General features: G+C 46.9%; 1 protein-coding gene across 1 annotated transcript in view; it reads right to left on the bottom strand.

The window, feature by feature from the left end:
- The window catches only part of TG (thyroglobulin), a gene marked incomplete at both ends in the record, with an annotated part of 242,360 nt that extends 221,144 nt beyond the window's left edge, over positions 1-21,216 (bottom strand). Inside the window, 10 exons of the mRNA XM_082858577.1 lie at positions 2,560-3,147; positions 4,005-5,105; positions 9,958-10,143; positions 10,334-10,477; positions 10,951-11,057; positions 16,788-16,947; positions 17,312-17,515; positions 18,636-18,733; positions 20,047-20,155; positions 21,150-21,216. Coding sequence (XP_082714703.1) covers positions 2,560-3,147; positions 4,005-5,105; positions 9,958-10,143; positions 10,334-10,477; positions 10,951-11,057; positions 16,788-16,947; positions 17,312-17,515; positions 18,636-18,733; positions 20,047-20,155; positions 21,150-21,216 — 2,764 coding nt within the window. The remainder of the gene's footprint in view (positions 1-2,559; positions 3,148-4,004; positions 5,106-9,957; positions 10,144-10,333; positions 10,478-10,950; positions 11,058-16,787; positions 16,948-17,311; positions 17,516-18,635; positions 18,734-20,046; positions 20,156-21,149) is intronic.
- Positions 21,217-25,316: the final 4,100 nt, after the last annotated feature.

Below are 25,316 nucleotides of genomic sequence, written 5' to 3'. Positions count from 1 at the left end.
GTGCTGATGCTGCTCGAGTCTGATGCTATGAGCATCAGGGCTCTGAACCAATGGCCACCAAGCCCTTCTGATAACATACCCCTATCAACGAAAGAGTTTGAACATGCACCCTAAAACATGTGCATTTCTTTATTTATAAAGCATATGTATGTACCGGTATAATAAGGTGCTGGGTACAGTTTTCTCAGCTGTTTCAGCTGTCAACAATTAATGGCAAAAACAAAAACAGAAATGTAAAAGGAAGAGATAAAATACTAAATATAAATGGAAGTTCTAATACTTTCTTCCCAGTGGATTATTCTATAAACCCGGGTGGTCTACTCTACACAACCTCACATTACTCAATGAAAGAGATGGTATATTCTAAGTTCAGCTCCAACGCTTTGGTGAATAAGGTCTCAAAGTGAATAAGACTAGCTACTGAATTTACTAGGTGCTTTTGGTATCAGCAACTCAGGCCCCAAAAATTAGATCCAAAGAGGACCAAATTCAGTCTTAAATCATCTAAAAATACAGGAATGTCCCCGTGTAGGAGACCTGACCATTGGTCCAGAGAATCTCAAAAAATAAATGAGACTTCTTATATAACAGTCATGCTGACATCTGTGTGTTGACTTTGAAGGTCAGCCCATTGCTAGGACTTGACATGTTAAAGGAGAATCCTAGTAGTGGGTCTCCAGGCTGTTCAAGATGCCCAGGGAATTACCGTTCTCATCACATATTCCTATCACCAAAAACCCACTTCTGCTAACTTCGGCTAATGTCAAAATAGTGACACTAATTCAAAAAAATACATGCACTCCAGTATTCATAGCAGCATTATTTACAATTGCCAAGATATGGAAGCCACCTAAGTGCCCATAAACAGATGAATGGATAAAGAAGATGTGGTGTATACACACACACACACACACACACACACACACACACACACACACACACACACTGGAATACTACTCAGCCATAAAAAAGAATAAAGTTTTGCCATTTGCAGCAACATGGATGGACTTGGAGGGCATTATGCTAACTGAAATAAGTCAGACTGAGAAAGACAAATACCGTATGATATCACTTATATGTGTAATCTAAAAAATACAACAAGCTAGTGAATATAACAAAAAAATAAGCAGACTCAACAGATACAGAGAACAAACTAGTGGTTACCAGTGAGAGTGGAGGGACAATATAGGGATGGGAGAGTGGGAGGTGCAAACTATTGAGTATAAGATAGGCTCAAGGATGAATTGTACAACATAGGGAATATAGCCAATATTCTGTAGTAACTGTAAATGGACTGTAACCTTTAAAAACCGTTTAAATTTTTTAAAATTTTTAAATAATAAAATTTAAAAAATTGTCTGATTAATTTTAACAATAGCCAGAAAGGTCTGGACAATGTTGAACATTGCAAAGGATGAATGGAGAGATTTATTGGACTTGAACAGCTATAATATTACCTGTAAAATTAACAACTGCTAGTTAGTGAGCTTCTGCTTTGGTAATACCAGTGTTGAATCTGCCTGGCTGCTCTTTCAAACTGATGGCATGGCTATTTGGTGGTAAGGCATTTTAGTTTAAGACACAGAGTCAGCTACATTCTGTTTATGTCATACACCATAGCTTTGTTGTAAGTCTTCTGCCACAAAGCTGCACTCACAGGCCTCCTTCAGCAGCTCTTCAATTAGCCCTTGAATTAACCCCCCTCAAGTATAGATAAATAAAGGCACTTTGAAGACAGAAGCTCTTCCTGAGGTCCAGAGCACCTAGCAGTGTCCTTATAAGTAACAAAACCATCACAATATGTGCTGGTTAACCAAACGATGCACCTACTTAGGACAGATTACTAAAGCATTTGCCATACGGAGCAAGAGCCAGGTCATATTCACTTTATAGCCTTCACTGGGCTAAGATAATGCTTTGCACACAGAAGACATCCAGTTAAAATTTGAGGCATTGATTTAAATAATCGATTATATGAAAATTTAAAAATGAATTACATTAACTTTGCCGATGCCTGACTGTGTAGATGTAGGGAACTCACTTCCCTTCTGTGAGCCTCGGTGTTACGGACTGAATGTTTGGGTCCTCCTCAAAGGGATGTGCTAAAGCCCTAATCCCCAATGGGATGGTATTTGGAGGTGGGACCTCTGGGAGGTGATTAGGTTTAGGTGAGGTCATGAAGGTGGGGCCCTCAGGATGGGATTAGTGTCTTAAAAAATGAAGAGACCAAAGCTCTTCCTCTCTCTCTGCCATGTGAATACACAGTGAGAAGGTTGCCTTCTGCAAGCCAGGAAGACGGCTCTCACCAGGAACTGAGTCTGCCGGCACCTTGACCTTCCACCCTCCAGAACTGTGAGAAACAAATGTCTGTTGGTTGAGCCCCTCAGTCTGCTACTCTGTTACAGCCTCCTGAGCTGACTAATACATTCAGTTTTCTCAGTCATACGTTGAAGGGATGTACCTGGCCTTCTCTAAACTCCATTCCAGCTTTGACAATACACTCCCACCAGATACCCATTTTTAAAACCCACAAATTCAGCTCTTCGTGGTTTAACTCACATGCTGGGACCTTGCCGGGCTCGGTCCGGGTTCCTTCCAGCTTTTGACCAGCCTCATCCACACACCAGCAGCTCCGGAGGTCGAAGTGGGCCAGTGGCGTGCTAAAGTCTGAGTAGGGCCCTGGGTATCGGCTGAGCTGGCCGTTTAGGATCTGCCAGAAGATGGAGGGCTCCAGAAGGATGTTCCCTCCGGGCTGGGTCAGGTTCCCTTCCAACACTGCCAGCGGGACATCTTGGGCTGACGAGTATCTTGCCAGCCCTGGGAAGATGTCTTGTTGGCCAGTCTCATACAGACTTTGAATAAAGAGACGGAAGTTTCTGGAAGCCACTTCTCTGTAGCTCCTGACCTTCATTAGCAGCTCTGCAGGGCTCAGCTCCTGGCCACCACGGTTCTGAGCTCGCCACTGTTCATACCACTCAAAGGCCTGCTCGGGGGGCCCGTCACATTGCACGCGTCTCCACTGCCCGCTGGCACTGCACTGCGGGATATAGATGCTGGAGAGGGTGGGCAGCATGCTGGGATTAGAGACCAGGGCCCGCACCATCCCAAGGAAGGCGCGCTCAGCCTGTAACTGACAGGGTGTGGGGCCTGGGGAGGAACAAAGCACAGGTACGTCAGGTTAAGAAGTTTAATAAGCCCCGAAGACCGAGATGGAAGACCTTAACTGTCCAAACTCTATCTAACACCTTATACAACCATAGAGATGCCATCAACCTTAAATTTGTAAGTATCATCCAGAAAGAGAACATCCCCATCACTAAATGAACACGGTTGAGACCAGCTGTTGTCAGCACGGCAGACACGTACGTGGCAGTTCCTTAAGGCCAAATAAATCTCCCTATTCACTCCTTAGAATGGTAAACATTATCAAGACCTTTCTGGACAATTTTTAAATCAGCCAGCATAATTTTTTTTTTTTTTTTTTGTGGTACGCAGGCCTCTCATTGTTGTGGCCTCTCCCGTTGCAGAGCACAGGCTCCAGACGCGCAGGCTCAGCAGCCATGGCTCACGGGCCCAGCCGCTCCGCGGCATGTGGGATCTTCCCAGACCGGGGCACAAACCCGTGTCCCCTGCATTGGCAGGCGGACTCTCAACCACTGTGCCACCAGGGAAGCCCGCCAGCATAATACTTAAAATGGATAAACAACAAGGACCTACTGTATAGCACAGGGAACTCTGCTCAATATTAAGTAACAACCTAAATGGGAAAAGAATTTGAAAAAAGAATAGATATATGTATAACTGAATCACTTTGCTGAACATCTGAGACTATCACAACATTGTTAATCAACTATACTCCGATATAAAATTAAATGTTAAAAAAAGAAAACAGCCAGCATATTTTGCCATAACAGAAGTTGGGGCTTTAGCTACAGCGGTAAGGCACTGTGTCAGGGGCCCAGGGGAGAATCAGAGTCTGCAGATTGAATACCCAACAGACTTACATTGCTTGGGTTCTCCAAGTTCACTTCGAGTTCCGGGAATAGGCTGACCCTCGGCGTCCACACAGTAACACTCTGAGTTGAAGCACTGGACAGGGAGGAAGTGCCCCTCACTGGTACAAGAAGGGACAAACAGGCTGGACCCGGCAGGCTGGCTACCCAAGAGGCTTTGCATGCGCATCCTTTGCTTTTCACACTCTGTGGGGCACTTCGGTTGTCCACCTCTGACCCTGGAGCCAGCAAGTTCTTGGCCCTGGGCATCCACGCACCAGCATTCTCCAGCAAAGCACTGGACCTCCTTGTAGCTCCCTTCTGCAGTGCATGATGGGACAAAAAGGCTGCCAGGTGTCTGCCCACAGCCCTGGGAGCTAAGCACCATTTCCATCACGTCACCTAAATCCTTTGCTTTGTCCTCTGGCACAGAAATAGCATGCTGCAAGAAGAGAAGGAATTCTGGAAGCTCCAGGAGGGAAGAAAGGAATTTCATGGCATTTTGATTCTCTTGTAAGTTGATTTCAAAGCCAAAGCTGCCCACAACTGGCTTATTCATAGCAGCACCCCTCTTGAAGGCTTCAGGGGCTTCCCTGGCAGGATTTGAATCCAGTCCCACGGAGAAGGGCTTGGCTGGATCTGCTAGTGCCCATCCATTTTGGAAGCCTGGGAGACCAAGTTGCTGGAAAAGGCGACTGAAATTAAACGTACCTCTTGGGCCCAGGGCTCCAGACAAGTTAAACTGGATGACATTCTCCAAAAATCTCCCTCCAAAGAGGTTTTGCTGGAGTCGCTTTGGGTTGGTGGTGAACTGCAGGGCAAGACGGGCCAGCTCTTGGGAGGGAAGAATCCCTCTGATGGCTTCTTTGAGGAGACTTTCTAGGGCAGCAAACCGTGTATCCTGCCCTTGTACCATTGGGTGGAGAATCCCAGAATCCACAAAGAGCTCCTTGATCAAGGAGGGGCAGGATGAGGCAAATCCAGTGACTCTCTGAGAGCCCAGTCCTTCCTCGGGAGCCAGGAACAAGTCATGCCGGCTGAAGTAGCCCAAGGGCCCAAAGCGGAGTCTGGAAATGGCCTGCCGCCTCTCAGAGGGACAGGACTGGTCTTCAGCTGCAGGAGAAATGCAAACAGAGATGCAAACAGATAAATGGTTTTACTATCACCAGTAACCCTGACACAAGGCCTCAGATCTTTCTGGTAGTGAGATGAAAAAAGTCAGTCAGGGACCGAATTCATACCTCTTGCTTCTCTGTATCTTTGTATTAACATTTTCTTCCTTCCCCCTGAGCAGAACCCGTGGCTCCCATCTTGGGGACTAAGGACTCCAGGTGACTTGACTTTCTCTCCTAGATTTCATTACAGGGTGACCTCCCCCTCAGGCCGGGCTCAGAGACACCAGCTCACTTTCTGGAACGTTGACCACACATTCACCACCATGAATGGTGTCTCCTCACCAGGTGTCCTGCCTCGCCCAATATTCAAGTCCACCTGGAACCTCAGAATGTGATCTCACTTGGAATGAGCATCTCTGCAGATGTCATTAGTTAAGATGAGGTCATACTGGATTAGGGTGGGCCCTAAATCCAATGACTGATGTCCTTAAAAAATGTCATGTTACAGAGAAGATACACGGGGAAGAAAAACATAGGAAGATGGATGCAGAGGCAAGAGTGAGGCAGCTATAAGCCAATGAATGCCAATGATTGCCAGCAAACATCAGAAGCTAGGAAGGGGCAAGGAAGGAGTCTACTCTGGAGCCTTCCGAGGGAGCGCGGCCCTGCTGACACCTTGATTTCAGAATTTTGGCCTGCAGGACTGTGAGAGAATAAATGTCTGTTATTTTAAGCCACCCAGTTTGTGGTCATTTCTTACGGCCCCCCTAGGAAACTACTATACCAACAAATTCCTATTTGTTTCTAATGAAATGTTGTTTTCCAGTATTCTCCTACTGGAATTCTTAATGGCCTTTAATGCTTCATCATATGCTCTTCATGTGGCTTCCAATTCCTCCTTGTGGGTCATTTCATCTAGGCTAACTCGTTTGTAGTCTGTTTGAGGATAAGAACCATACTTTAAGTGCTATTGGTATTTCCCATAATTAGAAATATTTTCCTATGTTTCAACATATTGATACAGTATTTAGGAATTATGATATTTCCCATAATATAATACAATAATGCCCACTCAGCAAACACACTTAGCACATTCTCCCAGGCTTCTTGACCTTCCCTTGAAATTATTAATTAGATAGTATTAACTCAGTCAACTCAATACATGCGTGGTCAGGTCATTCTATCTGAATATCCTAAGTTGACTGTCATCCCATTCAGAGAGAAGATTTTAAATTCAAACTCTGATTGTCTCAGTCACATAGGTGGAAGGGAGAAAGCTCCATTCTTCTCCATAAAACCATAAATCTTAGAAGCCCTTTGCAATCTACCCACCCGCAACTTTTCCAAATAATTCTTTTCCCTCAATTCACATGGGTGCCAAAAAGGAAGTCAGCCAATTTTCCTCTGTAACCAGGCAATAAAGAGCTGGAACTTGCGGTCAGAGAGAGTGAGAAAGACTGGCAACATCTGAACACATAACACATCCGTCCATGAGGCCACAGCTTCCTCTAATGGATATTACAGCAAGGTATGGAAGAAATCAAGCTCACGGCTTGGCTTACTCTCTTTCCAAATTAAGAGCATATTGTGTCCATTCATTTGTTATGTAGAGTTACCAAGGCAAAAAAAAAAAAAAGAAAATTCAGATATTCGTTCCATGTGGCATTTGTTTCCATGGAAACAGGACTGATACACCAGAGAGAAAAAGTAAAAAAAAAAAATATATGATCCATGCATTTGGAAGTACTTTTGGTTTTAATTTGGAAGACCACAGTTCTTCATTTTCACCTGGAAATTGGAGGGCACAATATTCTCTGGGTTTTAATAGAACCAAAGTGTAATTGTAAAGCTACCTTGAAGGCAGAGCTTCAGAATGTTCTTTTTCTACATCCTCACACTTAGCAGATAGGATGGTACCCAATACTGTGCCAAGAACTCAAAATGTTAAGTTGGAGAAATCAAATGGTTTACCAGGAAGTATTGAAAGAAGATTAACACATGTCTATTTTGAGCCTCTAAAAAGACTGTACTCCTCCTTCACTGTTTCAGATCTTGCCCAGGCCATCCAGTTCACCTAAATTGGAAGCCTGCAAGTGCTCCTGGATTCCTCCCGCTCCACCGCTAACACCTTTCAGGGTCTCACTGCAAGGTGGAACAGTCTTTTTTTTTTAAGATTTTCTTTTTTTGATGTGGACCATTTTTAACATCTTTATTGAATTTGTTACAATATTGCTTCTGTTTTACATTTTGGTTTTTTGGCCACGAGGCATGTGGGATCTCAGCTCCCCGACCAGGGATCGAACTCACACCCCCTGCATTGGAAGGAGAAGTCCTAACCAGTGGACCGCCAGGGAAGTCCCTGGAATGGAGTCTTACTGGGATGCCTGGTGACATGTCTCAAGTCCACACCCTCTTCCACAGCCCGCTACTTCTACTTCAGTATTGCTTCCTGTCCTGGGCTGAATAGGCTCCCCAGAACTCATGTCCTTCCTGGAACCTCAGATGTGATCTTCTTTCGAAACGGGGTCATTGTAGATGTAATGAGTTAAGATGGGGTCCTACTGGAGTAGGCTCTACTACTCTAGAGTGCTCTTAATTATAGGATTAAGTGGGCTCTTAATCCTATACAACTAGTGTCGTTACAAGAAGAGGAGATGAGATACAGAGGCAGACACACAGGAAGACAGCCATGTGACAACAGAGGCAGAGTGTGGAGTTATGCAGTCACGAGCCAAGGAACACCAAAGACTGTTGGCGTACAAAAGAATGAAACAATGCCATTTGCAGCAACATGGATGGACCTAGAGATTATCATACTGAGTGAAGTAAGTCAGACAGAGAAAGACAAATATCGTATGATATTGCTTATATGTGGAATCTAAAACAAGGGTACAAATGAACTTACCTACAAAACAGAAATAGAGTCACAGATGTAGAAAACAAATTTATGGTTACCAGGGGGTAAGGGTGGGGAGGGACAAATTGGGAGATTGGGATCGACATATACACACTACTATGTATAAAACAGATAACTAATAAGGACCTACTGTATAGCACAGGGAACTCTACTCAGTAGTCTGTAATGGCCTATATGGGAAAAGAATCTAAGAAAGAGTGTATATGTATATGTATAACTGATTCACTTTGCGGTACACCTGAAACTAACACAGCATTGTAAATCAACTATACTCCAATAAAAATTAAAAAATAATAAAATAAAACAATTATGTTTCTGTCTAAAAACACAAAGATTGTTGGCGACTCTCACAAACCAGGAAGAGGCAAGGGAGGATTCTCCCCTGAAGCCTTGAGAGCGAGCATGGCCCTGCTGACACCTTGATTTTAGACCTCTAGCCTTTAGAACTGTGCAAGAATACATTTCTGTTGTTCTAAGCCACTCAGTTTGTGGTCATCTGTTACAGCCACGCCAGGAAAGTAACATAGGCCCCTTATCTCTCTTCAGGACACTGAAATGACCTTCAAACGCCCCACTACCTGCAGCTTGATGCTCCTGTACAATCTGTCCTCCAAAACGCCTGGGCTGTCTTTCCTACACACCAACCCCACACGGCACTCTCCAGCTTAAAAACCCTCAACAGCTCCTCTGACCCTCCAGGATGAAGCCCCCAAGCCTTTGCTTTGCTATGAAAGACCTTACTACCCCTGCCTTTCAGAGTTCCCCACCCCAAACATACGCCAACATGCTTTTTCTCTATCCTTCTCGCGGACTCACTGTTCATTAGCTCACCAATGCCTATTACAGATCTTCCTCCACTGTGGCGGGGTGACATCCTGATAAACCCATCGTAAGCGGAAAATATCATGAAGTCGAAAACGCATTGAATATCCAACACTGTAGCTTAGCCTCGCCTACCTTAAATGTACTCAGAACACTTACATTAGCGTACAGTTGGGTAAAATCATCTTAACACAAAGCCCATTTTATAATAAAGTGCTGAATATCTCATGTAAGTATTTTTTTTTTTTTTTTGGCCTCACCGCGATGCTTGCAGGATCTTGGTTCCCTGACCAGGATTTGAACACGGGCCCCGGCAGTGAAAGTGCCAAGTCCTAACCACTAGATGGCCAGGGAATTCCCTCATGCAATTTATTGGATACTGTACTGAAAGGGAAAGACAGCATAGCTGTCTGGGTACAGAATGGTCATAAGTGTATGGGTTACAATCGAGCGGCTAATGGGGGGAGCTGCGGCTCACTGCTGCTGCCCATCATCACGAGAAAGTTTCATACCGCATATCTCTAGGCCGGGAAATGATCGAGATTCAAAGCACTGTTTCTACTGAATGTGTATTATTTTCGCACCATTGCAAAGTCAAAAAATTGTAAGTCAAACCATCATAAGTTGGGACCCTTTCGTATTTATATCCTTATAATTTTGTTTCTCCTGCTCTTTGTAGAGAGAACACCTCTCTTTATTTTCCTCCTTCAGGAAACATCTTTATTTTAGAAGATGCTCAACAAGTGTCACCTCTTCCATGAAGCCTTCCTGGATATTTCCTTGTCATACATGCTGCGAGATAGGATTGACCCAGTTCTGCTCTGTGCTCCTTCAGCTATCAGCACACACTTCTCTCATGGCACGTGTACACTTAATTCTTCTACTATTCTCTGAGCTCCCTGAGGAAGCAACCATGCCTGATGCAGGACAAGAAATGTGCTGGAAATTAATGATGATAAACAGGTTTGCATCATGTTGAACCTGAAAGGCCTGTGGGGGCACCCTCAGGAGGCAGTGGAATTAATGGGTTATGAAGAGGTCCATCTGGAGAGACACTTAAAGTCACACAACCTGACGAGAACAAGAGGGGAGGCCTGGAGAGGACACCCACCACAGGACGGAGGCTCCCCTTGACGCCGCGTCCCCTGGATCTCCCGTCCCTGGGCGTCCACACACCAGCACGGTCCATCCCTCTGGCACTGTACCGCCTGGTACTCCCCATCTGGGCGGCAGCTCGGAGCGTAGGGGTGACCGAAGCTGGTGGCTGTAAACCGCTCCACTTCACATTTCGTGGGGCCTACAAGAGATCCGCGTGGTAAAGGAAAGGACAGTTGGTGTGTTTACAGCATGCGTTCTGGGCGCTGGTAAGATTGTTTCAATCACTGCACCCACTTTGCTGGGACAGCCACAGAGACTGCAGCGACTTGAAACCCGAGTGGTTTTCTCCTAGCAGAAACACACACATCTGCCGTCGGCTTAGTACTTACATCGGAATCTGCCAGAGATGACTAGCTGCACCGCTAGGAACCGTCTCTGCAGTATTCGGTACAGGGTGGTCTCAGTGAAGGTGGAAGCAAGGTCCAGGCCAGCAAAAACGGTGTCGTAAATTTCATCAAGTAGCAGCTCCAAACCTGAGCCAAGACAGCAAGCGTTTGGAGGGATGGGTTCATTCAGACAGGAGGCCCTGACCTCACTGCGTAAACAGATACAAAGAGGCCAGAGCCTCCACTGGCATCATTGTGCTTTGGGTCTGAACAAGGCTTTAATGGTTTTCAAAGTCAGGGCGGCTGTGTATGGTTGCACAGTTTGTTCACAGCACAAGGGAGCACAGCTGAAAGAGTGAGAGATTGCAGTCCATCCTGGGTCCTACTTGCCACGCTTGGAGCTGCATCTGCGCAGGGGAGGGGTGGGGTGGGGCAGGGGCTGGGCACCTCTTTCCAGTGTGTGCAAAGGCACCACGTAGACTAGCAGCAGCTGTGTTTAAAGGACCGCCCCTGAAAGTTTGTGAAGGCCGCGCCCTCCTCCATATCCAGGGCAGCCCAGCCGCTGTTTCTGATTGACAGGGAGTGACATTTAGGCTCTCGGGTCTGGCGAATGCGCTTACCTGTCTCAGCCAGCTCCCGCCCTTGGCTGTCCACACAGTGACAATACCCAGACACCTCCGGAAACCTTCTGCGAAAGGAACTGAAGGTCACAAATGCATCTGGGAACCTAAGAGACAATGGATTTATGACCACCGTTTCATAAAAAGCAAGTCATCATGAGCTCTTCCTGTAGAAATAAATTAATGTGGCCTCATTTCATCTGGGGAAAAGAAATGGCTGCTTCTTTATTTCATGCCAGTTGCCCCATGCTTCCTGCAGTAAATGTATTTTTTTTTTTTTTCTAAATTGGTTGTCCTTGGCCAGAGCGAGGCTGGACCTGTGAAAATAAAGCTGTGCTTGGCTGTCATCCACTAATTAGCATTTTTCTCACTCGTGGCATTTGACCAATTTATGCCCAAGCGTGTGTCTCATAGGACCAGGCAGAAAACAGTTAATGAGCATTGCATTAACAAGTTCCTTTACCAGAATATAACCCTAGAGACTAAGGGCCAAGTGTGCTTTACAGACATATGGTACACATTGTAGATGATCTCATTTGGGGAGATCAGACGACTTCAGATCCCTTTACAACTTTTCAAGAGCTTGAAAGGAAGCCAGATTCCAGGATAGGAAATTCTTATGTAGGCCATTTCCCAGTCCCACAGTTGAAAAAAACACCAAATCAACGTGACATCACTAACAAGGACTATACATCCCTTGCCATAAATTGAGGAAAAGGATGCCTAAATCCTGCCTGACCCGGCAATTGCTAAAGGGAGCTAATTGGCTGGGCTCCCCATCCTGGAAGTAATATGAAGCCCAGGTGAGTGACGTAAAGCTGTATCAGGAGTTCTTCCCACATGCAATGACATAGCAACCAGAGAGGATTTGTTCATGTTTATGCAACACTGAGAGATTTATTGTATGCCCTATATAGCAAGTCTATGAAACCAAGTATAGTATGTTTCTACCTACATCTGGAAATATATCCCCAAACAATAAGTTAGCAGAAAAGCAGCTCTCTGCACAGATAGGTCTACTGCTGTGTAATATATTCTAGCAAAATGTTGAAAACAACCTTAATGTCCAAAGATATGAAAATTAAAAGTGAATTATAGTAAACCCCCCAAACGAATGCATGCATAACATTATGTAAAAAGCGTAGAATACAAAATGGCATGTACATATACTACAATTGCTCCTATGCACATGAACCAGTATTGGAAGGGAATATATTTGCAGGAACTGCTCAGAGCCTGAACACAGGGTGCACGAGTATTAGTTAATCTGAATGTAAATGAATGCACAAAACAAGACCTATGAACGCACTGTAGAATTATGGATTTTTTCCATGTTGTTGGTCTATGACTATGTGTATGTGAGTTAAATTAAAAAGAATGTTACACTAAGTGAGTTGAATAAAAGAAACTAAAAACTCACTTGGCCCAGTTGCTCCCACTGACAGGAGGTATATGACAGAAGTTCATTCATTGGAACATGGGACAATTCAATTACAAAAGTGCTAATAATAGTAGCATAATCACTTCCATTTATTGAACACTAATTTGTAGAAGACAACCTGCAAAATGTTTAATATATGTTGACTCATTTAATTCATTTAACCCTCCTAAAAGGCAGGTGGTATTTTTTTCATGCCCATTTTAGAGGTTAAAAAAGTGAGGTGTATTGGCCATGGGTCTTGAACCAGTGGTGGGAACGGGGGTTCAAATCCAGGGCTTCACCACCACGTGATCTCTGCTAATGGTGTTACGCAGTGTGTTTGGCTGTACCCAGTTCCTGCCCCATATCCTGAGAGGCAGTCCTCTGTTTTGATACTCTTCTTTCTAGGCTGGACACTGAGCTTTTCCTGGCATCTAATAGACAGTGATGGGTCACTCAGCTGGCCCGAGGTTCTGAAGCCCATTTCAGCATGAGGCACGGGAAGTTTAAATCACTCCAGTCCCACATTCCACCAATTCAACCCAGAGACCCATCTCAACCTTCAACTAATGGAAAAGGATGCTTCCCTTTCTTTGGATTTTATCAGGATGAGAATAAAAGAGTCCTCAAGAAGGAAAATTGTAGTGGAGGTGAAAATGATGGCGTTTCTGCTTTTATGTTCAGATTGTGGCCAACACAGAGTTAGAGAAATCACAAATGAGGCTCCGTGCGATACAAAATGTCAGGCCCTGCCAGGCGTCCGGTCCTGCTCACCTGCAGGGTAGGATTCGTGCCCCTGGACCCAGGGAGCCAACACCCCCTACTCAGTCAGATGCTCCAACCCTCTCCCGGATAGCCCCTCCAGACATCTCGCCATTGATGAAGACTAGCAGAGCCCTCCTCAAAGTCAAGCGCTGTGACTCCCACAGTGCCTGGGGCACTGCAGGCACTGCAGAGGGTCCTGTGAGGGTAACAGGTGATGAGTCCACGAGGATGTCTCCACACACAGTCGCTCACACGTTCAGGTAACAAGGCCCCTTTACCACATGTTATGACGCATCTGCTCCTTCCCCCTGGATCACCTGTATCGCATGGGTTGCCAAGGCATTTGAAGAAGTTTGAACGAGCTCAGTCACTAAGGACGAGAACTGATAAAGAAACCAACTGAATTTAATTCGGGTCACTAAAGCCTTGATAATGGCATCGGCTCTTAAGCCCTTTACTACAATCTGCTTAGCCAGAATACGCTTCCCTAGTTAGTGGTTAGGTAAGGGCAATGTGAAAGGTGGGCGAGGGGCCAGAAGGACTAGCAAAGCTCACTCCATCACGTCACCCCATCATGACATGTTCTTTTGGTCACCGGCCAAACAGGTGTAGTTAATAGCTGCCTTTTTCAAGAGGCAAAAGGACCTGCCTTAAATGGGCAAATGCTGTGGCCAAGTTCAAGTGTAAATCATCACCCAGCACATCAAGAACCCACAACAAACAGGTTGGCAAATGAGGCTTCCAGGCTCCCTGTGGCCCCATGGAAACAGGTCAACTGCCTTACGCCACTTCTCCATGTGAATTTCCCATAGAAATCGCCTCAGATTCAACATGCCAAAAGCAAATTTGTGACTTTTCCTTTCCAGACTCTTCCTGTACCATCCATCCAGAAACCAGACCTTGGAGTCCTCCTTAACGTTTTCTCTCCCTCGCCTCCCATATATGTTCCTTCACCAAGTTCCATAGAGTCTACCAAGTCAATATTTGTCCAATCGCACTCCATCTCACCATGGTCCTCTCCATCACCTGCTCTGGTCCAAGTTGACAGCACCTCTCACCTGGACTAGTACGGTAGCCTCCGAACTTGTAGAGTCACCCCCAGGCACCCATTCAGCTCTTCCCTGACCCCAGTCCATTCTTTCCAAAATCCAAGTCTGATGGTTAATAAGATATACCCAACTCCCACTCGGGCTTAAAATTCTTGATGCAGTATTGGGGACGTACCGAAACTAAAAATTACTCCTTGTTTATGTGAAATTCAAATATCACTGGCCATCCGGTATTTTTTCAACTGGCGACCCTAGGTGTTATATCTAGACTCTCCACGTAGCCTCCGTGGCTCCTGACACTTTGCCCCAGTGGAGTCACTGGGGCTGGCACTGCCCGGGTCTGCTTATCAGAAAATTCCTGAATATGGCTGGGCTTCCAGTAACCAGCCACCTGACCCTTCCCATGACCTTCTTAAATCAGAATTCGCTCAGAGACATGCTTGCTTACATAAAAGAAAGGCTCCCATTTCAAGGGTAAACTTTTTTTGTTCCTTAACAATGGATGCTTAGTCCTGAATGTTTGCCTTTAACTCGACTGCCCTCTGGTGGAAGCAGCTATGAATTATGCCTCAAGCTGGCACCTGCAAGAAGTTCTTTGATGACTGTAGGCCTACTGTATGCAAGGCTCTGTGCTCTATGCTGTGGGGAACAGAGATGAACTGAGGTTTTGTGGGATGGTAAAAGGAGACAGACAGCTCTGGGACCCACCAACTGTGATTCCTAGGCTAGGGTCCTTAACTTCTGTGCTTCAGATTCCCCATTGTGTGCCAGAGACCATCAGTTCCAATTATTTTTGTAAATATTGAAGTAAATGAAAGGATCTCAAATTCCCTGTGTATAGTGAACATCCAGTTGAACTTGAACTGAGCACACGTTGGTTTGTATCAATGAGCATCAGTAAATCAGGCTGTTTGCAGATTCCTATGTGCACACAGGCAGGCCTTGTGGGGCGGGGAGGGGAATGTAACCTACATTTGCTGAAGCTGGCGATCTTCCTCACAGATGCATAATAATTTACAATTTTCGCAGTGGTTTCACAGACAAGGGCTCAGCATATCTTCACCGTGACCTAATGAGCCAGTGCTGTCCTTACAGATGGGGACACTGAGGCTCAGAGAAGTAAGTGACCAGGTCACTTTGCCAGCAGTGACAGAGTCAGAATGAGGGTCACAGGGCAAATGCTATGGGGCCAGGCGGGTAATGCAAACAGATGGAGCAGAGGTATATGGCAGCAGGACACGGAGAGACCCAGAGCAGCGGCGGGGTGGGGGGGGGGGCGCTCAGTCCAAAGAGAACCAGCTTCTTGGTGCCATGCGACAATGCACGTAGCCCTCACCCTTGTTCTTCAGAATCAGGAATTCAGAATTTTGTGTGTTATGTAGAACATATGAAATTGCTGATGTTCAACTATTTTTACCTACACAAACGGAAATTTCACAGGATTCTACTTAAAATCCCCCAGTTTTTAAAACACTATGCAGCTCAAAAGAGACTTATCTCTGGGACAGTTCTTGGTCACAGGCTTTTATCTGTGACCCCTCCTGGCACATCCCTCTCTCTCATAGGGAAAGGAACTTGTTGTTTTGAAAGCCAGCCACATAAAGGCTCAGGTTCTCCAAGAGAATTCCTATCAGTATTCACAGACTAATATTCTTATTTATTTTCACTCAGAATGTTTCAATTATATCTGAAGTCTGTGCGAGCCCTTTACAGTAATAGAGTAGCCATCTTGAATAACCAGAAGCTATCCAGTTATTTGGGCCAAGACCTATGATGCACCTCCCTTTTCTTATTTGTTATTTAAATCTTTAAACTCATTGATAAGTGCAAACATACATGCAATTTATAAAAACGGTCCACGTTTTTTACGGAGCCATCATTTTTCCTTTTCCGCTGGTTCCCTTCTCCACAGCAACCTGACCCTCAAGACGGCTGTGATAACCACACAGTATGTGCTCATTCATGTTTTTCTCTGCACCCACCTAATCCTATATGGACACAAGCACGATCACATAATATGAACATAATATAGAATCATATATGCACATGAAGGACCTGTCTGATGTTTGTTTTCTAAAAATTAAATCCTCTTACATGATCTGTACCTTGTGTATCATATTATCTTAATGGGCTGCAGAATCCTCTCCGAATCAACTGGAATAGTTGATTTGCATTTTTTTAAAGGGCTGCAGAAATATTTATGGCAGGTACACATTTATCCAGCCATCCACCTTGGGTTGTCAGCCACTTTGTTCCCAGTTTTTGGCTACAATAAACAACAATGCAGTAGACATCCCAGAACATACATCTTCACATTGTGGTGTTTTCGTCTCCACGGGCTGGCCGGACCAGAAGGTTCGCCTGTTTTTAATCTGAATGGCTATTGCCAGCCTGCTCTGTGGGGAATGCTGTAGCCTTCAGTCCGTCACAGCAAAGGAGCGTGAGGCCTCTGTCCGTTCCCACGGGCTGCGTGTCTCACACACACACACACGCGTGAGCACGCGCGCATCCCAGCATACAGTCCCAAAGCGAGCGGGAGCTTTGGCAGGAGATGGGAAGGGATGGCCCGTGACGAGCATGCTCAGGGGCCCTGCAGCCCTTACCTGTTGTAGCTGTGGACCAAGTCGAAGATCATCATGTCCGTGGTGTTGACGAACTTGCACTGCACAGACATGAAGGCTCCGTCTGGAGAACACTGGGGCGGGGACTTGTCCCCCACCCCATGCAGGAGACGGCGGTTTCTTATCTCACAGCTCCCTGGACCTAAACATTTCCAAGAAAACAATTTTTAATTCTCCCATACAAGGAGGTGTGTATGCTTCTGCAGTGGAGGTGCATGGGTTCATACTACACTCGTGACAGCATCCCAAACAGGGACTAAGGCCTGGGACAGGAGATGCTCCTTGAAATCCTACTTACTCTTCTAATAATCAGCCGGTGAATGTTGCTGTCCACCACATGGAACTATCAGAAGGAATAAAACCTTCCTAAAATCCCTTCCTTCTCTGTGTCGAGGGCCAGGTCCTCTGCCTTTTCTCGGGGAGCCCTGACCCCGTTTTGGTTCCGATATGGGAGGCCGCCCACAGCCTCTGCCTCCTCAGGGGGCGCTGGTGCCGCTGGGACTTACATCGTGTCGGCCTCCCTAGCTGGCGGGTCCCGTACACCTCCATCCCTTCCGTGTCCACACACCAGCACTGCTCCCGTCGCAGGTCGCACTGCACGGGCTCGTAATCCCCCGAATCCTGACACTGAGGGAGGTAGGATGTGGCCGTGCTGTTGAGGTAGCTGCTCAGTAAGATCTGCTGCTTCTGCAGCTGGCAGAACGACAGACCTGTGGCAACGAAGAGTGGCGTCAGAGCAGGACAGCAGGGACGACGTAGGGGTCGTAACCCAGGAGGACCCTTCTCCCTCCCCAGAGGCGGGAAGGCAGGGCAGTCCTTCCCACAGCCCATGGGTGCTTGATGAGCTGGCAACAGCCTCAGGACCAGCGTTCCAACTGCCCAACTCTGTATCCCAGGATTTCTCCTGACATCCTGCGGACCGAGCTTGGAAGGGCAGATTTCATCGTGTCCCATGGGTCCCCGGGACACCCCACAGCCCTGCCACTTGGAGTACAGGCTGGCTGTTGACAGCTTGTCTGAATTCAACTTTCCCCGCACACTTGCTGTGTGACCTTGAGGAAGTCTGTCACCTCTCTGTGCCCCACTCACGTTATCTACAGAATTAAAATACAACTGCCTTCTTCAGGTGCATGAGGACTAGTGACGTTAGTGATTACTGCTCCTACTGAATACCAACTGTGGGCCGGGTGTCTTATGTGCATTTTAAGTCCTCTCAACCATCACAGTTGATCCTATAGCAGATACTATATTCTTGTTACAGACATGGAACAAGAACTCAGTGAGAGCATGGGACCCAGCAGCATGCTGGCCCCCAAAACCAGTGCCCAAAACAGAGCTTTGCTCCATTAAAGGATAAGTGGTTCCAAGCTCAGTTTCACAATTTTAAGATGACCAGTGTAAACTGACCTTTGTTTTAGACTGAACTGTGACATGCTTTAAATGGGGACTGGGCTTCCTTTGACTACTCATCGTAACAACCATTTTAACAGGAAAGTTTTCACCTCAGTCTCAAATTTTAGAAACACCCCAGGTGAAAGAACACTTCCTGTGCACGTGGCTGCTTTCTGGTTTCAGAGACCTTTGATGTCTGCTCCCTGTTGCTCCCTTCTTAGCACCAGGCACCGAGCCTGGCACATGGGGGAATTCAGAGGCGATTAGCTAAACAAATGACTTGTCAAGTTGATTTTCACAGCAGTCCTGTAGGAGATAGGGTCGAATTCAAAGGGGAAGATCCAGCAGCCCATGGGGAGACTCACCCTTGACACACCCAAGCCTAGTGCTCTACCCAGGACGTGAGTTGTCCCCAGCGGGTCCCCCCTGCCAACTTACAGGATGCAGGCCGCCCAGGCTGCCGGCTGCCGGGCACTTCCCTGCCGTCGGCGTCCACACACCAGCAGGAGCCTCCATCCTTCCCGCACTGGACAGTCCTGGGGGCAGGAGACACAGTCAGGTAGGTACCTTTCTTCTTCCTTTCCATCCCTCCAAGCTTTAATTCATTTAAACTGGGAAGAGGTTGGTGTGGAGCAGGGCAGGTGACTAGAGAAAGGGAAAGCGCTGACACCTGTGACAGCCCCGCACATTCATTCTCCACCAGGCCAGTCTGCCAGCCCTGTAGCAAAGGCCACCCTGGTGTCCACGCTCCTGCCCCATGGAGGCTGCAGGGGGTAAAGGTGCCCCTTACGTGGACCAGGAGTGGGCAGACAGTGACCTGGGTTATGGTTACTCAGGAAGCGCTCCATGGGTCTCCAAGGGGAAGTGATGGCTAAACTGAGGCGGAGGGGCGGACAGGTGTTATACCAGGGGCCTAAGAAGGTAAAAGGTGTTCCAGGTAAAGAGAGCTTCATATGCAAAACCTTCTGGGGAGGAGCAGGGCTGGCTTGAACCTGCACGTGGCCAGGAAAGAGACACGGGAACAGCTAGATACTGATTAAATAAGGCGGCAAAGGTGACCATCCTCCTAATCCCTCTGCTCCAGAATTCCCAGAGCTCCAAGCAGGGACTGGCCTTTGCACTGGCCTTCGCTCTCGAGAGTAGGTAAGCGCTTCGTTAGGCACACAAAGCAAGCTTGTGAATAAAATGGAGCTGGGGTGGGGGGTGACGGATGTCTCAGGGATGTTTCCCAGAACACAGCCCTAGAGACGGAGTTCCCCTTGTTCAAGCGTGGCTGGAACAGCGTGGGGAAAGTGAAACACATGCAAAGGGTTCCTGTGTGTTATCACTCCACTCTCCCGGGAGAGAGTCCCGGGCCTCAAGTTCTTGTGAGGGCAGCCAAAAACCCCTTTCAGAGAGGAGCGCAGTGGGGAGACAGCGTCATGCAGCCCAGAGGGCCGAAGTCAGCACAGCTTGGAGGCAGCCACTGACCTGAGAGTTCAGAGGCCCCTGCTTCCCTCCACCTCTGACTCATCAAGAGGATGCAGGGAGGAGAAGAGGCACCAAAGCATCCATCATTTGATCTCCCCACCCCGGCGCCCCTTATTAAAGTAAAGCTTTGGCAGGAAAGGAGGGGACATCCTTGGTTCTGGCTGGAATGGAGCATGGGTTGGGGCACTCTGGGTCAGATGACTCAGTGTTGATTAGTCTGAGGATCTGAGTGGCAGGCACCCTCCAGGTGACAGTAGCCACATCTCACGTTCAAGGAGGAGAGTAAAGGGAGGGTGGGAAGGGTGGACAGGGGACAGGAATGAGATGTGCTTTAAGGCCTCCAAGGCCCCTGAGTCCACATGGCTGGAGTAGACCTTACTGGAAGCTGCCATCCTCAGCGCACTGGGGAACGTAGTCTGCTCCCTTCAGAAAGGCCGCCTCCCTCTGCTGCTCACACGGACGGAGAGGCTGGGCGTCCACCTGGTACTCTGCACAAAGGAAGTGATTCATCAGAGAGGAGTTGCTGGTCTGGATTCCAGTAAGAGAGACGGGCTCCCTAAAGGCACAGATGCTCTTCCGGGTTTTATTTCTAGCACCATCATCAAGTATGTTCTAACTTGCAATTTTGCAGCTACTCACACTTTTTCCAAGTATGACATTGGCTCCCGTAATCCCCTGGGAGGCATTATCTCCACCTTACCCATGTGGCCCTAAGACTTGGGCAGGGAATGTCCTCTGTTCAAGATCATACAGCTGGCAGGAGAAGGATTTAAAGTGAACCCTTGGATTGCACGTTCCCCCAGTGAGCAGCTGGGTCAGGTCAGAACACCATAAAGGAGATGCTCTTGAATTTACCAAGGCATTCCCTGCGGACAGAGCACCTTCCTGGTCCCGCATGGGAATACAAAATAACTCCCATGTGTCTTATTTTCCATGGAGAATGTGTGTAACATGCAGGAGCTTATGCAGAAATCACAGTCACAACTGCTTACTTTCCCAGCGAGGAAGCAAGCTGAGACTTATCCGAAGTCACAGGCTAAGTGGCTGAGCCGCAGCTAGAACTTAGGTCTATTTCACGCCACCAGCAGATTTGTGTTTTTCACGACCTGCTATTTCTCAAATATCCCACACGGATAACCTAGTACTTGAGATCTCTAAGAGAATAAAAAAAACAACAGCAATGCCAAAATTTGCCAACAGGGTGGGGTGGGGGAGAGCTAGAATCCGACGAGGAATATCTGGTTTCCCATCTCCTCTCCACAAATCACTGACTCCGTGACCTCAGACCATCCAGTTTCCCTCTCAAGACCCTCTGTCTCTTCATCTGAAAAGGGAAGAGCAAGTAACTGAACTCGGGACACTGTGAGGATTAAATGAGATCACAGAGGTTCCAAGGCCCTGGGGCAAATCCTGGCTAACAAGGGGCTGGCCTGAGAGCTCCCTCCTGACCCAACGCTCCATGGCCTCAGGCTCGGAACTCACCAAAGCTGTTGGCTGACACCAAGCAGGCTGAGCCCAGCAAACTGAAGACCGCCAGGGCCAGGGCCATTTTCCTGGGCCCTTCCAGGGACGAAGAGGTAGAAGCCGCTGCCTCCTTGGGCTCTGGCCAGGGAGCCTTTATAGAGCTGATGGGGGTGCCCCCAGCCCACCCGCCACTGGCGCTCAGTGAAGCAGCGCCGCCCTGTTTTCTCTGCTGGCCACGAGGAGGTCCTCCACCTGCGTCTGCTCCCTCTGAGGACACTCATGTGGCCAGTGGGCGATGAGAATCTTGTGCAGCTGTTGGGGAGGAGAACTGGGGGGGCATGGCATCTTCGAAAAATGCATCTTCGGGGGTAAAGGCCAAAGCTCTGTGGCTTTCTGGGCAACGGGCTCAGGCCCACCATGAAGGAAAGGCAACCCCGCCTCCCTTCCCCCTACTTCCTTCCTCCTTCCTTCCTCTCTCCCTCCCTCCCTTCCTTCTTTCCTTCCAACAATGTTTCTTTAGAGCCCAAAAGTGTAGCAGACAGTATTCTAGGCAATGAGGATATGGCAGAGGACAAAACAGGCAGAACCATTAATACAGGCTGTACGAATTTTAGTGAGAGAAGCCAGACACACGCACACACACATTCATATTCATATTTATCCTCCTTTCCCTTCTGTCCCAGGACTTCGGATGTCGCCAACCAAAAAAGAGCAGGAACTGTGTCTTCCACACGAAGCCTGCACATCAGTGTGTTTTCTCCGTTTGCTTCTCCACCGGAAGGGGTAGGGGATGGAGGCTCCCTCCACAGGTGCTCAGAAGGAAGCGTGGGCAGGTCTTGAAGAGCACTTGGCCGTGGGGTCAGGGAGATAACTAACAACGAGACTTAGATTTCAGGCAAAGGTGATTTGAGAAGATGTGTTGGCATTTACTGGAAAATTAGAACTCCCCCCGTGTGGCCCCTTGCTACCCCCATTACACGGGGTAGTTCTACACATGCTATGGAGACCCTATAACAATATAATAAGCATAGCCTTCTGCAGCCCCTGCCATCTTCCAGGTGTTCTAAAGCAGACGAGTTTTCTAAAACATTGAAGTCACGGTTAGAGGTCTACCAGAAACCCCACTCACCATGCTTCCTACCACCCCCAACACACATGCACGGACCTTGCACAGGTCAGCCTGTGTGCTGAGTCATTCTCGCTGGTCTGGCCTCTGGCAAGCAACAGAGTGGAGTCAATAAGGGTGAAAGCGTGCAGCCAGTGAGCCAGAGCCACATGGGCTTCCTTCAGAGTCAGCATGACGCATACCTGGAAGGAGAGGTGCTTCTCTCCACCCAAGCGATGGAGCGGTAAGCTTGGAGAGAACCACACCAAGATGCTGCCTCCTCACCATGAAAACCCCTTTCTCATGATGACTCAGCTCCTTGTCACTGCTCTCACCTGATTCCCCCTGAGCTGGGAGGACGTACAAGCTTTTGTGGTAACTCTGAGTGGCAGTGCCCTGGTCTGGTCTCCCCCAGTCTGCTCCTGGCTCAGGCCTCCATCACTCTGGCAGGCTCTTCACCACTGGTCCTGTCACCTCTCCCTCCCTCCTCGATCCTAATACAATCATTTAGTCTTCTCGTTCATCTCCTTCATTCTTGAAGACTAGGGTGCTAGGTATAATAAGCGCCTACTGGGGATTTGGGGGAAATGGAGAATAATTGGAATCCAGAGGAGGAAATTGCTTCAAAACAAACATCAGATGCCACTCTTTCTGGCCCACCACAGAGAACTGTTTACCAGCCATCTCTCCTAGAACTCCACTTGATGCCATGCTGCTGGGTCCCCTGCCACTGCCTTGGACAGCTACTCTCATCTCCCACATAACCAGTGACTCAAAGCCACATTCCTCTTTCTCCTTGGTTGCCAGAGCCATAATCAAAATTCCTGGAACTAGACTTCTGCTTCCAGGAGATGGAATAGACACATTTTTTCCCTATTGCTCCTGCTAAGTACATTTAAAACCCCTGGATATTATATGTAACACAAACAGAAGAAGACACTAAAAGATGGATAGAAGAAGACAGCCGCCAAGCAACCTCAGGACCAGAGGAACAATATGGTAGCAAGTTCCCTGGATGTTATTTTGCCTCATGTATCTCAGACTGGGTGTTAGAGAAGACAGCAACCAGAAATGCCAATAAGCACAGACCCCCAAAGAAGCCCCGAGAAAAGCTTTTCGAGCCAAAGGTCCAGGAAAGGGGAGCCTGGCAAGACAGAAAACTTTTAGACAATAATTGCTCTATTCCAGCAACCCTCACAGGAAAACACTGTGGCTCCACCCCAACCCATGCCAGCAAAAGCCAGCGGGGGAGACTTGGGAATTCCACCCTTGCCAAGTTAAGGAGGCTCTCCAAGCCCCCACCAGGGTGGTGACTGAAAGGCCATGTGAGAAGCCAGAATTTTTACCCCAGTTGGGCTGGAATGAGCCCCCTCTCTCTGTGGGGTCAGTAGAGACCACGTGGGCAGCCTGAACTTCCACCCACTCCCAGCCAGCAACAGTAAGGATGCCAAACCTCCCAGCTAGGGTTGCATCAGCATTGACCGACAGGGGAGCCTAAACTCCCACACCCAACCAACTGATATCTGTCAGGGGGCAATGGAGATGGAGCAAGAATTTGGACATCTATCCTTACGAACAGCAATGAGGTGGTGTCCCTTTTCTCCCACCTCAGTGATATCAAGAGTTCTACTAAAACAGAAGATTTAATAAGATCTAGAGTTTCTTAACACACACCCAAACTGTCCAGGTTTTAACCAAAAATCACTCATCCTACCAAGAATCAGGAAAATATCAACTAGAATGAGAAATGACAGTCAGCAAATGCCAATACCAAGATGATACAGATATTAAAATTATTTTAAAAGAATTTTAAAGCAGTCATCATAAAAATGCTTCAACGAACAATTATGAACATACTCAAAACAAGTGAAACTATAGACAGTTTCAGTAAAGGCACAGTCACGAACAAAGAAACAGAAGATGTAAAAAAGAACCATATGGAAATTTTAGAGCTAAAAAATAAAATAACCAAAATAAAAAAACTTTATATACGGGTTAAACAATAAAGTAGAAGGAACAGAGCAAAGAATTCATGAACTTGAAGACAGAACAATAAAAATGACCCAACCTGAACAACTAGACAGAAATGTATCAAGGACACAGAAGAACTCAACAGCACCATCAACCAGAGGATCTAATCAACATTCACAGAACACTCCACCCCACGAGAGCAGAATACACATTCTTCGCAACACCCGTGGGGCATATACTAAGATCATATCCTGGGTCATAAAACAAATCTCAACAAATATGAAAGATTTGATGTCATACTCTGACTACAATGGAAATGAACTAGAAATCAATGCCAGAAAGACAACAGTTCTTTAAACAAAATTTTCAAACAACTAAACATCAGACTTGTAAATAATCCATGGGTCAAAGAAGAAGTCTCAAGGGAAATTTAAAAATATATTGAAGTGAATGAAAATGTAAACACAACATATCAAAATTTGTGGGACACAGTTAAAGCAGTACTGAGAGGGAAATTTATAGCACAATGTTTACATCAGAAAAAAGGGAAAGTTACCTGCCAAACTGGTAACTAACAACATCCATGGAAAAGTAAGGGGTGGAATAAGAGGCCAAGAGCACTTAGGGGAAAATCCCTTCTCATGGACTGAAAACCAAGAACAAGGCAGGGCATTTACCTTCTAACAATTCTCTAACATACTCCTCCATCCATAAATCCAATAGTCTTAACCATTAAAAGCAGAATGGCTAAGTCTTGGAGAGGAAAAGATCATCCATCAGAGTAGTCCTACTCCCACCTCAATGAGATCCTACCAAGAGTACCAATGGCAGGACCATCAAGCTACTTGATCTCTCCATGCCCCAATTTTTCCATCTATGAAGTTGTAATGTTATTAGTGCCCAAACTCATAGGATGATGTGATTACTAAATACATAAATATAAGATGCATAGTGCAGGGCCTGGCACACAATAAGCACTCAATGTTCTTTTTCTTGTAAAACTGAGAAATTTCCAGTGGTGGGAGCACCAGACATCAGTCAACATACTTAAAATCTCAACTTCTATCTCCTCTTTAAGCCCAATGTGCTGCACTGAAGGCAGGTGTTTA

Source organism: Leucopleurus acutus (genome assembly GCF_964270905.1).
Source record: "Leucopleurus acutus genome assembly, chromosome: 17".
NCBI lineage: Eukaryota > Metazoa > Chordata > Mammalia > Artiodactyla > Delphinidae > Leucopleurus > Leucopleurus acutus.
Note: the sequence above shows the minus strand (reverse complement) of the source record. Positions and strands in the feature narration are given on the sequence as shown.